General features: G+C 32.6%; 1 protein-coding gene across 1 annotated transcript; it reads left to right on the top strand.

Moving 5' to 3' along the window:
* The first annotated feature begins 2,034 nt into the window (after positions 1-2,034).
* LOC107898485 (enoyl-[acyl-carrier-protein] reductase [NADH], chloroplastic) lies at positions 2,035-6,690 on the top strand. Its single transcript, XM_016823946.2, has 13 exons — positions 2,035-2,250; positions 2,653-2,975; positions 3,184-3,293; positions 3,407-3,462; positions 3,558-3,642; positions 3,728-3,775; positions 4,404-4,478; positions 4,559-4,670; positions 4,777-4,828; positions 4,919-4,970; positions 5,103-5,160; positions 6,099-6,197; positions 6,394-6,690. The coding sequence occupies exons 2-13, from the start codon at positions 2,699-2,701 to the stop codon at positions 6,543-6,545; spliced, it is 1,176 nt and encodes a 391-aa protein (XP_016679435.2). The 5' UTR covers positions 2,035-2,250; positions 2,653-2,698; the 3' UTR covers positions 6,546-6,690.
* Positions 6,691-12,475: the final 5,785 nt, after the last annotated feature.

The following is a 12,475-nucleotide window of genomic DNA, read 5'->3' as shown; positions in this document are numbered from 1 at the left end:
TCATGGCTAAGCATTGATGCACTTGGATCAATGGTCTTCATGCATGCTTGGGTAGGTTCGGCCAACACTTTAATTGAGGCATTAAGTTCATGTGGTTTCATCCAAAGGTGATGTCTTAAATGGGCTTCATGAAGAGACAAAATAGGTGTGAACATAGGAGCATGAATAGCCTTTGAGGTGTGAACACAAGTAGTCGAATGGTTGCATGTGTGAACTCCTAGTGTGAATGCTTTGATGTTAACATGGGGAAGAGATTCAGCCACTTTGGAGAATTGAAGGATAAAGTGACTCTTGGCCGAATGGTTGCTTTGGAAAGTCCAAAAATCATCATTCCAACTTAATTCATCCATGCATCTTACCGTCCAAGGAGTGATGTACCTGCAACATTAAAATCAAGCATTAATCACCAATGTAAACACATTAAGGTGGCAGCAAATATTAACATATTAAACACACTCATAAATTCGACTAACATAATAAATAATTGTAGTAATTTGGACACATTAAATCCTAGTTAAACCAAGACATATTAATAACATGTAATAACCTAATTAAATTCGGCACACTTATTTAAAATGTCCAGAATTAAACAAATTAATTATTTAAATAAATATGTTCAAATTTATTTAATGCATCAATCTTATTTAATAGCTAGGGACGAATAGACTTATTGAGCTCGATATAGGTGCATGAGCTAGTGATGAGCTGGGGGTAAGCTCGTGAGCTAAATCCGAGCTAGGTTTGGACTCGTAAGCTGGACCCGAGCTGGGGAGCTGGACATGAGCTGAATCTGAACTAGTAGCAAGTTGCGAGGTGAACTGGAAGAGTTAATTTAAGCTTCCTCGCTGCGGCTGGGCTGAGTTTCATCCCAAATTCGAGCTACAAGAGCTAAAATAGAATCTTTGAAAGCCTTAGCTCGAGCTCGGGTGATAGGGCCTTGTGGTAGCGTCAGATGATCTTTACTCGAACTAGCTGAATCGTTGGGCGCGCTCGCATCACATGCCATGTGGCAATCCAACCAATTAGAATGTGCAGTGTGCAGAGGCGAATCCAGGGGGGTTGACAAGGGCCCCGGCCCCCTGAAATGGAAAATTATTGTTTTGGCCTTCTAAAAAATTTTAAAAATTTTAAATTAGTAAAGGTAAAATTACACTTTAGCCCCCTAAAATTATGAAAATTTATTTAATCCTTTAAAAATTATAAATATATAAACTATTAAAAATTAAAATTTCATTTCGGTCCCCCTAATTTTTTTTTGCTTCACCTCTGGGTGTGTGACAGTAAATTTATTAAAATTAAATAATTTAAATTTATATGAAAAAGTAGAAAAAAAGAATATTTAAAAACTAAATATTTTAATACATTAACTTTAATCAATCATTGGCCATCATTGATCGATATTTGATCGAATATTGACCTACGTCTAAATTATAAATTAAAATTTTTAATTTCTAGACATTAAGTTTTTCTTTAAGTTAAACTTTTTCTTTTTTACTTTTATTCATTTTGAATTTTTAGAATTTGAAATAAAATTTATTCCTGAATATATATTTTTGAAAAATGGAATTTTTTTAATTTTCTAAAATTTAAATACTTTTTCAATTTTATAAAATTTACAATTTTTATATATTATTATGATTTTTTAAAATTTATATTTATATATTTTAGAATTTTAAAATTTTAGTATTTTAGAATTTTTTAAATATTTTTTATTTTTTATATGTTATATGATTTTTTTTATTTTTTAATCAATAGAATATAAATTGTATTAAAAATACAAAAAAATGATGTCACATATTCTAATAGTCTCACGTATATATCTTATTTTCTTTTATGCCTTAAATTAATTTGGATAATAAAAAATAATTTAAATAGAAAGGTGAGACAAAAAAATTTTTAAGTACTAAAATTGAAAAAACAAGTATAATTCGGGCCATAAGGCTATTTTTGACAGCAAGTCAAATCAACGAGTCAAGAGTCCAATCCATTCACAGCCAACAAAAAGAGAAAGAAGGGCATAATAGTAATTTGAGTAAGGATCCAAAACCAAACTGAGGTCGACATTTCCAAAGCTCCCGTCGTTGCTTCCCAACTGTTGGAAACCAAAACTCCATCAACCACTTCGGTTTCATCGAAACCCCCAAAACATAACCCCACTTCCCTCCTCTTTTCTTTATATTCTCATCACCTCACTGCTCTTTCCGTACAATCCCCACATTCATAACCCAATCTTCCTCCTCCTTTGCTTCGGTGAGTTTTCAGATCTTTCCATGTTATTTCTTGCTCAATGTTATTCAAACTTTACTAATGCCTTCATTCCATTTACATGTTTATTTGAGCATTAAGGGAAATCTTCTGCTTCTAATTTGGTCCCTTAGAAATCTGATGAAAATAACCAACCATTTATTACATGTCAGAGCATTACACCACACAATGGCCAAGCCAACCAGAGATTTGGGTGTTGGAGACAATTTATTTACCAAGAAAAAGTTTTTGTCATCTTATTACATTCCCACAGAGGGGATGTTGGTGTCTCTTATTTTATAAAGTTATCACTCTTGCTAATGATATTACTTAAAAATGTTGCCTTTCTGTTAACCATAATGCCTTGTGTTTTACTTGATTATTTAACTGTTCCACTTGATCTTGTAGAACTGTATTGACTTTGGGTGATTCAAGTAAGATAAAAGAAGAAAATATGGGAACCGCAGCAACTCCTGGCCCTTACATGACCAACATTAAACCTTGTATTTCTTCTTCTCGTAAAATTGTTGTCTCGACCATGGTGAACATCATCGCTCAGCATAAAGAGGCATCATGGTCAGGGCTTGCAAGTGCCTCTCACATCTCGTCAAGGCAGCCGTTCCTCCATAGGATCACTTCAAAGCCTGTCAAGTTTGAAAAGTTTGTTACAAGAGCCATGTCTGAACAAAGTGACAACAAGCCTTTTTCTGGACTTCCTATTGATTTGAGAGGTAACCTGTCCTTATTTCCCCCTCTCTTATAACTTCTATGCGTTAATTCAATAATGTTGAATACAGATTAGAATACATGATGATGTTGTATCAGCTAACCATGTTTTTTGAATCTTGACATGACTGAAAAGCTCTTAAGACATGAAATTTGTCTGTGCAGTATGGACGTAAACCACTTGAACATCTAATATGATGTGTCGGTTTGCAGGTAAAAGAGCATTTATAGCTGGTGTTGCTGATGACAATGGATATGGTTGGGCAATAGCAAAATCTCTTGCTGCTGCTGGAGCTGAAATTCTTGTTGGAACATGGGTGCCTGTATGTATCTTTATATAACATATGTGTCATTTAGAAGCAAAGAGTCTCATTTTAAGGTCAAAGTTGTACTTTTTTACAGTTTTTCTTATAACTGCAAACATTTCTTTTTGCAGGCACTCAACATATTCGAAAGCAGTCTAAGACGTGGGAAATTTGATGAATCACGCATGTAAGAACAAAAATGTTCTTTCCTGTTGATTGCGTAGATTTTGGTATTTGCCGATTTCTCACTTACGGTATGCTGATTGGAATTTTCTTTTCCAGATTGCCAGATGGGTCATTAATGGAGATCACCAAAGTTTATCCCATGGATGCTGTTTATGACTCTCCCGAGGATGTACCTGTAGATGTAAGCCTTTTTCTCCGTATGGTTTTAGAAGAAGGCAAATATTGATTTTTTTTTTTGTAATATCCTAATTTTTGGTTTCCTTCAGGTGGAAACAAACAAACGTTACGCCGGGTCTTCAAACTGGACAGTTCAGGTGGAAAACTGCTCTGTCAAATCAAACCTCATAATATGTAACTATTTAAGTCGCCTTCACATTCCATAGGGAAGATAAAATCATTCTTTTTAGTTGGGTACATATTATCATTGTTTCAATACCTGTGAGTTACTACAATATCCATCTCAGCTGCATGGCATGCTCGACTTTTGATATCTAAGATGCCTTTCGCATGTTTTAATGAACTGCATTGTTTTTTTTTTCCCTTAAATAGCTAGAGGCTTAGAGCTGTGTAAATCATAAACCACAATGTCAAATTTATGTTGCTTACCATTTTCCTAATGTCATCTTTTATTTGCCTGAAAATGGATGGATCATGTATTTGTAGTGATCCATGTCTTCACCTGTTAATTAGATGTAAAAATCATTTGCATTTCACAAAAACAGAGTGTCCTACTTGGCCATAATCATAGTTTAATAATATTTTTATGGGCTCGATAAGCTGCAAACTTTGCATTCTAGATATTTGTGTTAAAAAAACTTGGGTGTTGAACTTTAACCATTGGGGCATATCAAGATCATATTAGTTCTCCAGTGCTGTGATTAAAATGACTTTCTTTGTGTTTCATATGGTTAAGACTGACCACTTTGTAGTAATGTCTCACAGGAGCTTGTTGAATGTGTGAAAAAGGATTTTGGCAGCATTGACATTCTTGTTCACTCCCTTGCAAATGGACCAGAGGTGTGGTGTTCTCAATATTAATATTTGTTTTTTCTCAAATATTATCAAGTTGCTTATCTATTATGACCATTCATCGGCAGGTAAGCAAACCTCTTTTAGAGACATCAAGAAATGGATATCTTGCTGCCCTATCTGCATCAAGTTACTCCTATATTTCTCTACTCAAGCATTTCCTTCCAATAATGAATCCGGGTATGTTGTCTCTTGTCCAATCCCACCATAATTTTTCTTCTTAACAACCCACGGAAATGAACAAGCAATTGTTGCTTGAACTTAGACTAGTTTATTGATGCTGCAGGAGGTGCTTCTATTTCTCTAACATACATTGCTTCTGAAAGAATAATCCCAGGGTATCTTGCCATTTATATAATTTTTCCTATTTAGGACACCAGTCTTATAAATTTTTTTGTTTATATTTGATTGTGTCTTTCTATGGGCAGATATGGTGGAGGCATGAGTTCAGCAAAGGCTGCTTTGGAGAGTGATACTCGTGTGAGTTTTTCCTTTATTCTTTTTGTGTTATCTGAGGATGCTTTCTGTTTCTGTCTCTCTTGTTTGCATTATTTTGGAGCATCTCTTTCAATTTTGTCCAACTATTGGTAACTTAATGTTTGCTTGATACAGGTACTGGCTTTTGAAGCTGGAAGAAAACACAAAGTCAGAGTCAACACGATTTCTGCCGGTCAGTAACTTATTAATAAGAAAATATCATCCCTCTTCCCCCTGGAACAGACACACGAAAAAGGATAAATTTTTTTCTATAATAAACATTTCCGGAGATAATTATATCCCATTAGTTCGCCTGCTGTGCCTAAATGTATGCATGGTGGAACTATGAAAAGAATTACAGGTGGAATGTGTACGGAAATTGCAAAGTTTAGCCAAATGAGGATAAAAGTTTAAGTTTAGGTAAATGAGTGTGACAATCTTACAGCTTGATATCCTGTTTAGCCATAGGGCTGGAATGTCCTTTGTCCACGCCAAAAGCGGTGTGCTATTCATTCGATAAGTCTAGGCACTGACATGAGGCATAGAGCTAAAGCTTTAGTTCCGTTGGCTACCGCCAAAATTTACCCATAAGGATGACAATCTTATAAGGTCACTGATAGTATGCTAGTGCTCAAAACGTGTTGTCATTCTCAGGGTTCTGTATTGCTTGAAAAGTCTAGTGTTAAAACGAGGCTTTCTCGAAAATTAACAAATAAGGAGTAGTCACATTCAGTTTGTACTGAACTACGTTGCTCCAATTATTCATTTTTTCTTGATGTATCCATGTTTGACATCTGTCCAAGACATTTTCGAACATGGGTATAGAGAACTGCCCATCCCTCACTCAATTTCAAGTAACATAGTTGCAAATAGTACCTTTTGAGCCTCCAATTTGTCTAGCTAGGGCTTTTATGTTGGAAAAGAATGCTTATATGCCATAAAAATCAGATCACATAAATGAAAGTTTGAAGTTGCTTTTACAATTGTCTATTGAAGGTATATCTGGTTTCAATTACTGTTTTCACTTGTGATTTGGTCTGTGTAGAGTACTACAACACAGCTTTATCGTTAAGAATACATAGTGCTACATATATCACATTGTCTCACATTTTTGCACCCAAAATATATTAGGCCCGTTGAGGAGTAGAGCTGCAAAGGCAATTGGATTTATTGACATGATGATCGATTACTCCCTGGCTAATGCACCCCTAAAGAAAGAACTGTCAGCAGGTAATTCGCAAACTACTACAACTTGTATCTGCATTTCATGGTACCAAAAATGAAGAATCACCATTCAAACACTCTAAAACAAGAAAGTACATTTAAAACTGAATTTTTTTATACTATAATTTCTAAGGGAAATAGATCAAGTTTCGACTGTTATGCTTCTATGTTTAAATACCATTTATATTTTATGAATGGACAGAGGAGGTGGGAAATGCTGCTGCCTTTCTGGCTTCGCCATTGTCTTCAGCTATCACGGGGGCTGTTGTGTATGTAGACAATGGCCTAAATGCAATGGGAGTCGGAGTTGACAGTCCAATATTTGAGAACCTTGACATTCCGAAAGACAACTGAGTCTATAAATGGTCTTCACAATTTTATTTAGCTTAAAATAAATGTTGTTTCGGTCAATGCATTTACAATGACCACATTCTGGAATACAAACAGATACTGTAATAACATTTATACTTTAACGGTCTAGTTTATTTTCTACATTGAATTCATGGTTCTGTTAAGTTAATTATATGATGTTTCGAATTTTAGTTTATTCTATCACCCAAATCTACAAGCTTATTGAAAAAGAATACTCGAAACAAGCCCTTCTGGATTCTCAGCATCCTTCAAACTTTTTTAAACGTCATCGCCTAGTTGATAGAATAAGAAGGCCTTCAGAATTTCGTACACATAGACTGTTAAGGCAGTAGAAACAAGCTCATCAATTCATGTATCCCAACAACTTTATTCAGGATCTCCTTGCCGTCATTACAATGAACCTACCTCACACAACATTGGATCTTATCCCCTGTCCTCTCTTTTAAGCTTACTAACAACTCTACACCTATTCACCCACTCAATAGAATTCCTGTTGTGCTGATGTATCCATGTATTAGTGCTAAAAAAATAACAAGTTTTTATCAAGTTGGCAAAACAAAGCCTGAGTCTAAACAATCTGACTTTGAGAAAGCTTGAGCTCGTAATAAATCTGGGCTCGAAAAAGCTCAAGATAGAGAAAATCTAAGCTTGAAAAACCTTGAGCTTGAGAATGCCCAAGTTTTTTAAGAATTCGAGTCCGAGACTAATATGGCCTGATCTCAAGATAAATCTGATAAAAAAATACGAATTTATAACTCAACAGTCATAATAGGCATTAATAATTAACATAATTTTATGATATTACTTAAAATAAAAATAAGAACAAAAATAAATGATAATTATTTATTTTATAAAAATGTGTTCATACACATTACATATTTATATTAAAACTTTATTAATAGAAAAAGTAATTAATAATAAATTTTTATGTTTGTAAAGTGAAATAAATTTTTTAAGAAGATTAATTGAATTATAAAATATTTTTAATATAACAAACATATAAATTAACTATTAAAATCTATAAAATTTAAATTTAATGATAATATTTAGCACACTGCAAAAGGAGTTTTTAGACCCAACAAGCAGGGTAAGGGATTGACAAGTGGCTTATAAGTAGGGGTAAACGTTTGATCGGATCGAGTGAAAATTTCCATTTAATCGAATTGATCAGTTCTATTTTATCATCCTAACTTAATTTAAAATTTTTTCGAATCAAATCGAGTAAAGTCGTTTGGGTTAAATTAAAAAAATTAAACACGTCAAATTAAAATCTTATTAAAGTATAACTAGTTTCATATTAGAACACATAAATTTGAAACAATATATATTTGAAAACTTTTTCAAAGAAAATAATTTAGTATAATAAACTTGAATCACTAATTAACTTATTTTGGTCCCAAAATTATTATTTTAGAAAATTTTTAAAATTTTAACTTTCTTTATATATGCTTTAGTTTTTTAAAAATTCTTTTTAAAAATATAAATTTTAGAATTTTTGTAAATATTTTGAATTTTAAAAATTATTTTGAATTTTTGAAAATTATTTTGAATTATTTTGTAACTTTTTTGAAAGAGACCAATTTGCTCATTTTCAAAATTGAAATAGACCAAAGGGGTATTTACACCAATCTCTTATTCAAATTAGTTGAGTTATTCAAATTGTAAAATTCAACTCTACTTAAACTCGAAACTCGAACAACTTGATCCGATTAACTCAAAATTCGATTTTTTTTATTTTCTGAATCAAATCGAGTTTTGGTCTTCCCTACTTATAAGGATATAGTAAAATATTAATATATATTTTAAAAACATTAAACATGTCAATTTTTTAATATTGTTTATGAAATAAAAAAAAATACACTACTAATATATCCAATATTTATCCTTCATTTAATAATATGATAACTAGTGTTATACTTATTCAAATGATTAAACATTATTCATTATACAATAATAATATTACGAATAAATTTAATTATAATGATTTGAGAATTTAAAGTATTACTTTTAGTTTTTTTTTTAAGATTTGCGAATTTAGGTTCTACTTTTAGCTTTTTATTAATATTTAATGTTTTTTATTAATGTTAAATTTTTATTGATATTATTATCTTTATATTAATTTTTAATTTGGAATGACTTTACTTTTATTTAAATTAAGTTTTAAATAAAGTTTAAATTGGGTTTAGATTTGAGTTTCAATATATATATTATATTTAATAGGTACAAAGTTGTTAAATTTGGTTTAAACAATTTTGGATTTTAGAATCAAAATTGAATCGAGAATATCGAATCAACTGATTACCTAATCCGACCTTAATGTGTATATATAAACTATTAATATATTAACTAATTATATTTAATCATTAACGCATATATAAACCATTAATATATTATATATTATATTATATTATATAAAATAGAAGGAAGGTTAACTTTCAAGTGTATGAAAGAGTATACGGACTTAAAGCCTCTTTCAACCAATATAATAAACAAGAATTATTTCATTATGTACTACTGCTATGGTATGTGATATAACATTACATAATGTAAAAATACATTTTAAAACTATTAATATGTAACACCCCTTACCCATGTCCGACACTGGAACAGGGTACGAGGCGTTACCGGACTTAAACACATGCATGTCGTCCTTTATTTGGGTCTACGAAGCCCAAAACATTTATCGAAATCAATTTGGGATTAAACCGAGAACTTTGAGAAGTTTCAGGAAAACTTAGAAAGTTTTCCCATGAAACAGGGTCACTTGCCCGTGTGGACATAGGGACACACCCATGTGCCTTTGGCACGCCCGTGTCTCCAGGCCGTGTCCCTCATACGGTTGAGATACACGACCGTGTCTTAGCCCGTGTGGCCAACACTTAGGCTATTTTCCAAGCCTTCATGTTACCCATAATCTCTTACAACCTTATGCACATCAAAATCGCAAATCATGGCATCATTTTAGTGATTAAACATTCTTTATTAAGACATATCCTTAACATTAACATGTCCTCTTACAAGTAATGCATCTACTCATGCAATACCAAGTCTAGATTCCTTATTTCACGTTCATAAGACTTGTCATTTTGATGACCACTTTTACCATTATACTATGGTTACCAACTTATCCATCAAGCACTCAAATCAATCATTATCACGTTGTGTTTATAACGTGCGATTACTACATGGCTTTGACCACCTCAATTGGTCATAGAGCATCCATCCAACACACATGTCGTATTACTAACCATGCATGGCAAACAAACATAATCACCTTAAAAACATTAGACATGACATGAATAGCTAGGCTTACAAGCCAAAATCAATATGAGCAACATCTCATGGCCATATACATATAACTCAATATAAGCCGACACATTTGACCAAAGTAAAATAGTACATGTCAATCAACTAGATCCTTATACATGCCACTCACTTGAAATTTCTAATATATGCTTCATTATTCCAAAGGTAGCGACTTAGTAGTGTGATGCTGTCTCCGACGATCTCCAACCCCGAGCTAACCTGAAAACACTAAAGGAAAGGAAGGGAAGAGAGTAAGCTTTACAGATTAGTAAGACCGTATGAAAATAATAAGCAATTTATCAACTTGCTTCTCATGGTAATACAACCTTATTTGCATTTTTACTCATGTTCCAGTCAAGCTGTTTTCTCAAGTCACAGTCACTAAATTATTTATATATGGAGCTACGGAACTCAAAATTAAGTTCTGCTAATTTTCCTTGAAACTAGACTCACATATCTTCTTACCATAAAATTTTTAGAATTTTTAGTTCAGCCAATTAGTACATTTTATTCCTTAAATTTACCTTTTTTTGCTGTCTGACAGTTCTGACCCCCTCATCACTAAAAAATAATTATCTCATAATACGGGACTCAGATTATGTTCCCATCTATTTATCTTGAAAATAGACTCATTAAGAATTCTAATCATATTAATTATAACTCATAAATATTTTTGTACAATTTTAAATGATTTTCTCAAATCAGAATAGGGGATTTCGAAGTCATTCTGACTTTGTCTCACAACAATTAAAATATTTCATAATATAAAGCTCTTTTGCTTAGAAAATTTCTTCTATGTGAAATTAGACTCATTAGGATTTTATTTTATTTTTTATTCATACTCTAACTCAATTTACACAATTTTTGGTGGATTTTTAAAGTTGGACTATGGCTGCTGTCCAAAATTGTTTTAGTGTAAATTAACAATACTACGTTTATCACACCATATTAATTCATTTCCACCATATTGGTAAGGTTACATATTCATACATCATAACTATAGACCTATAATCACAATGTCATCACAAAATCATTCTCATAAGCATGAATTACCTATTTACATCTTTACTAAATGTGCATCATAAACTGAAACCATTTCTCATGAGCTTGGCATACATACCTGTGTTACTCAACATGCTCATATTCATTCCTTACTAATCATATAACATGAATTGAATTCACATCTCATCAATTTCATGTAAGTACCTGTACCACTCACAATATGGTCATGACCTTTCTCATTTAGCTTAAACCATAACTCTCACTGTTGAACCATTCGGAACACTACCGGATATTCAATAAGCCTCAAACGTGTCCCAGACATGGTCTTACATTGGCTCATCCATCAAGTCGATTCCATGTCCCAGACATGGCCTTACACTGACTATCGAAATCAAGGCCGACGCCATGTCCCAGAAATGGTCTTACACTACCTCTCGCATATCTGAGCCGATGACATGTCCCAGACATGGTCTTACACTGACACATCTTGTAGCCGATGCATGTCCCAGACATGTCTTACACTGGCTTACATCCCGAGGCCGATGCATGTCCCAGACATGTCTTACACTAGCTTTCGTTTCAATGCCGATGCCATGTCCTAGACATGGTCTTACACTGGCTCCCACAATGTGGCCGATGCATGTCCCAGGCATGTCTTACACTAGCACACAAATAACCCGAATGTCATGGCATGAATATCCGAATTGTTTCTTAAGGTTCAAACGAGAATTCTACTATCTCAATATTCATCATACATAATCATTTCCACAACCAAGAAATTCATGCTATATCAATTTGAACACATATAATAACAATGTAGTTGTATTATTTACATACAACTTACTCGTTTCAATGAAATATCATATTCTATCAAATCTCCAAGCATTCAATCAACACATAAATGTTATTTACATTTGACAGCACTTTCTCATATACAATATCATCAACATAAACTTTAACACAATCATGGCAAGATAGATTTTTAAGTATAATAAAAATGGCATAAATATCATGCTCATTTAATCACACGGACTTAGCTCGAATGCAATTTTGGCTAATTATTCTCTTTTTGTCTTTAACCATGCACTTTCTCGATTTAAGCCCAAATCTCAATTTTCTTGATCTAACATGATGAAATTCACTCATTTAATCATTAAATAAATTTGGGCAATCAAAATTCACATTTTTGGCAAAATGAACATTTTGCCCCTAGACTTTCACAAAATGACCATTTTACCCTTAGGCCCGAAAATCTATTTTTATCGAATTTTCTTATTAGCCAAGCCTAACCAACCAATTATTACTCTTATGAAAACACAAAATTTCCACTATTTCACACAATTACAACCTATTTTATAACTTTTACAAAATGGCCCTTTTAGGTGTTTTCCATGAAAATCTTTTCACAAAAGTTGTTTATTACACAACCAAGACTTATTTTCTTCCATAAAAATTCAGAAAACAACATAAATCCTTTCATGGAAAATCCCTAGACTATCAACCATTTCACAAAATAGTCCCCCCATTAGCTAGTTCATGCTATAAGGGTTCCAAAAGTACAAAAATTATCAAAAATAGACATCTAAATCACTTACTTGTAAGGG

Source organism: Gossypium hirsutum, chromosome A04 (genome assembly GCF_007990345.1).
Source record: "Gossypium hirsutum isolate 1008001.06 chromosome A04, Gossypium_hirsutum_v2.1, whole genome shotgun sequence".
NCBI classification, from domain to species: domain Eukaryota; kingdom Viridiplantae; phylum Streptophyta; class Magnoliopsida; order Malvales; family Malvaceae; genus Gossypium; species Gossypium hirsutum.
This window is presented reverse-complemented; position numbering and strand designations above follow the sequence as displayed.

Bases quoted from the DNA above. Each gene is read 5' to 3' on its own strand.
- LOC107898485 (XM_016823946.2), top strand. From the start codon at position 2,699: ATGGGAACCGCAGCAACTCCTGGCCCTTACATGACCAACATTAAACCT. The intron at 4,971-5,102 runs GTGAGTTTTTCC...TGCTTGATACAG, and splicing joins CTTTGGAGAGTGATACTCGT to GTACTGGCTTTTGAAGCTGG. The intron at 6,198-6,393 runs GTAATTCGCAAA...ATGAATGGACAG, and splicing joins AAAGAAAGAACTGTCAGCAG to AGGAGGTGGGAAATGCTGCT.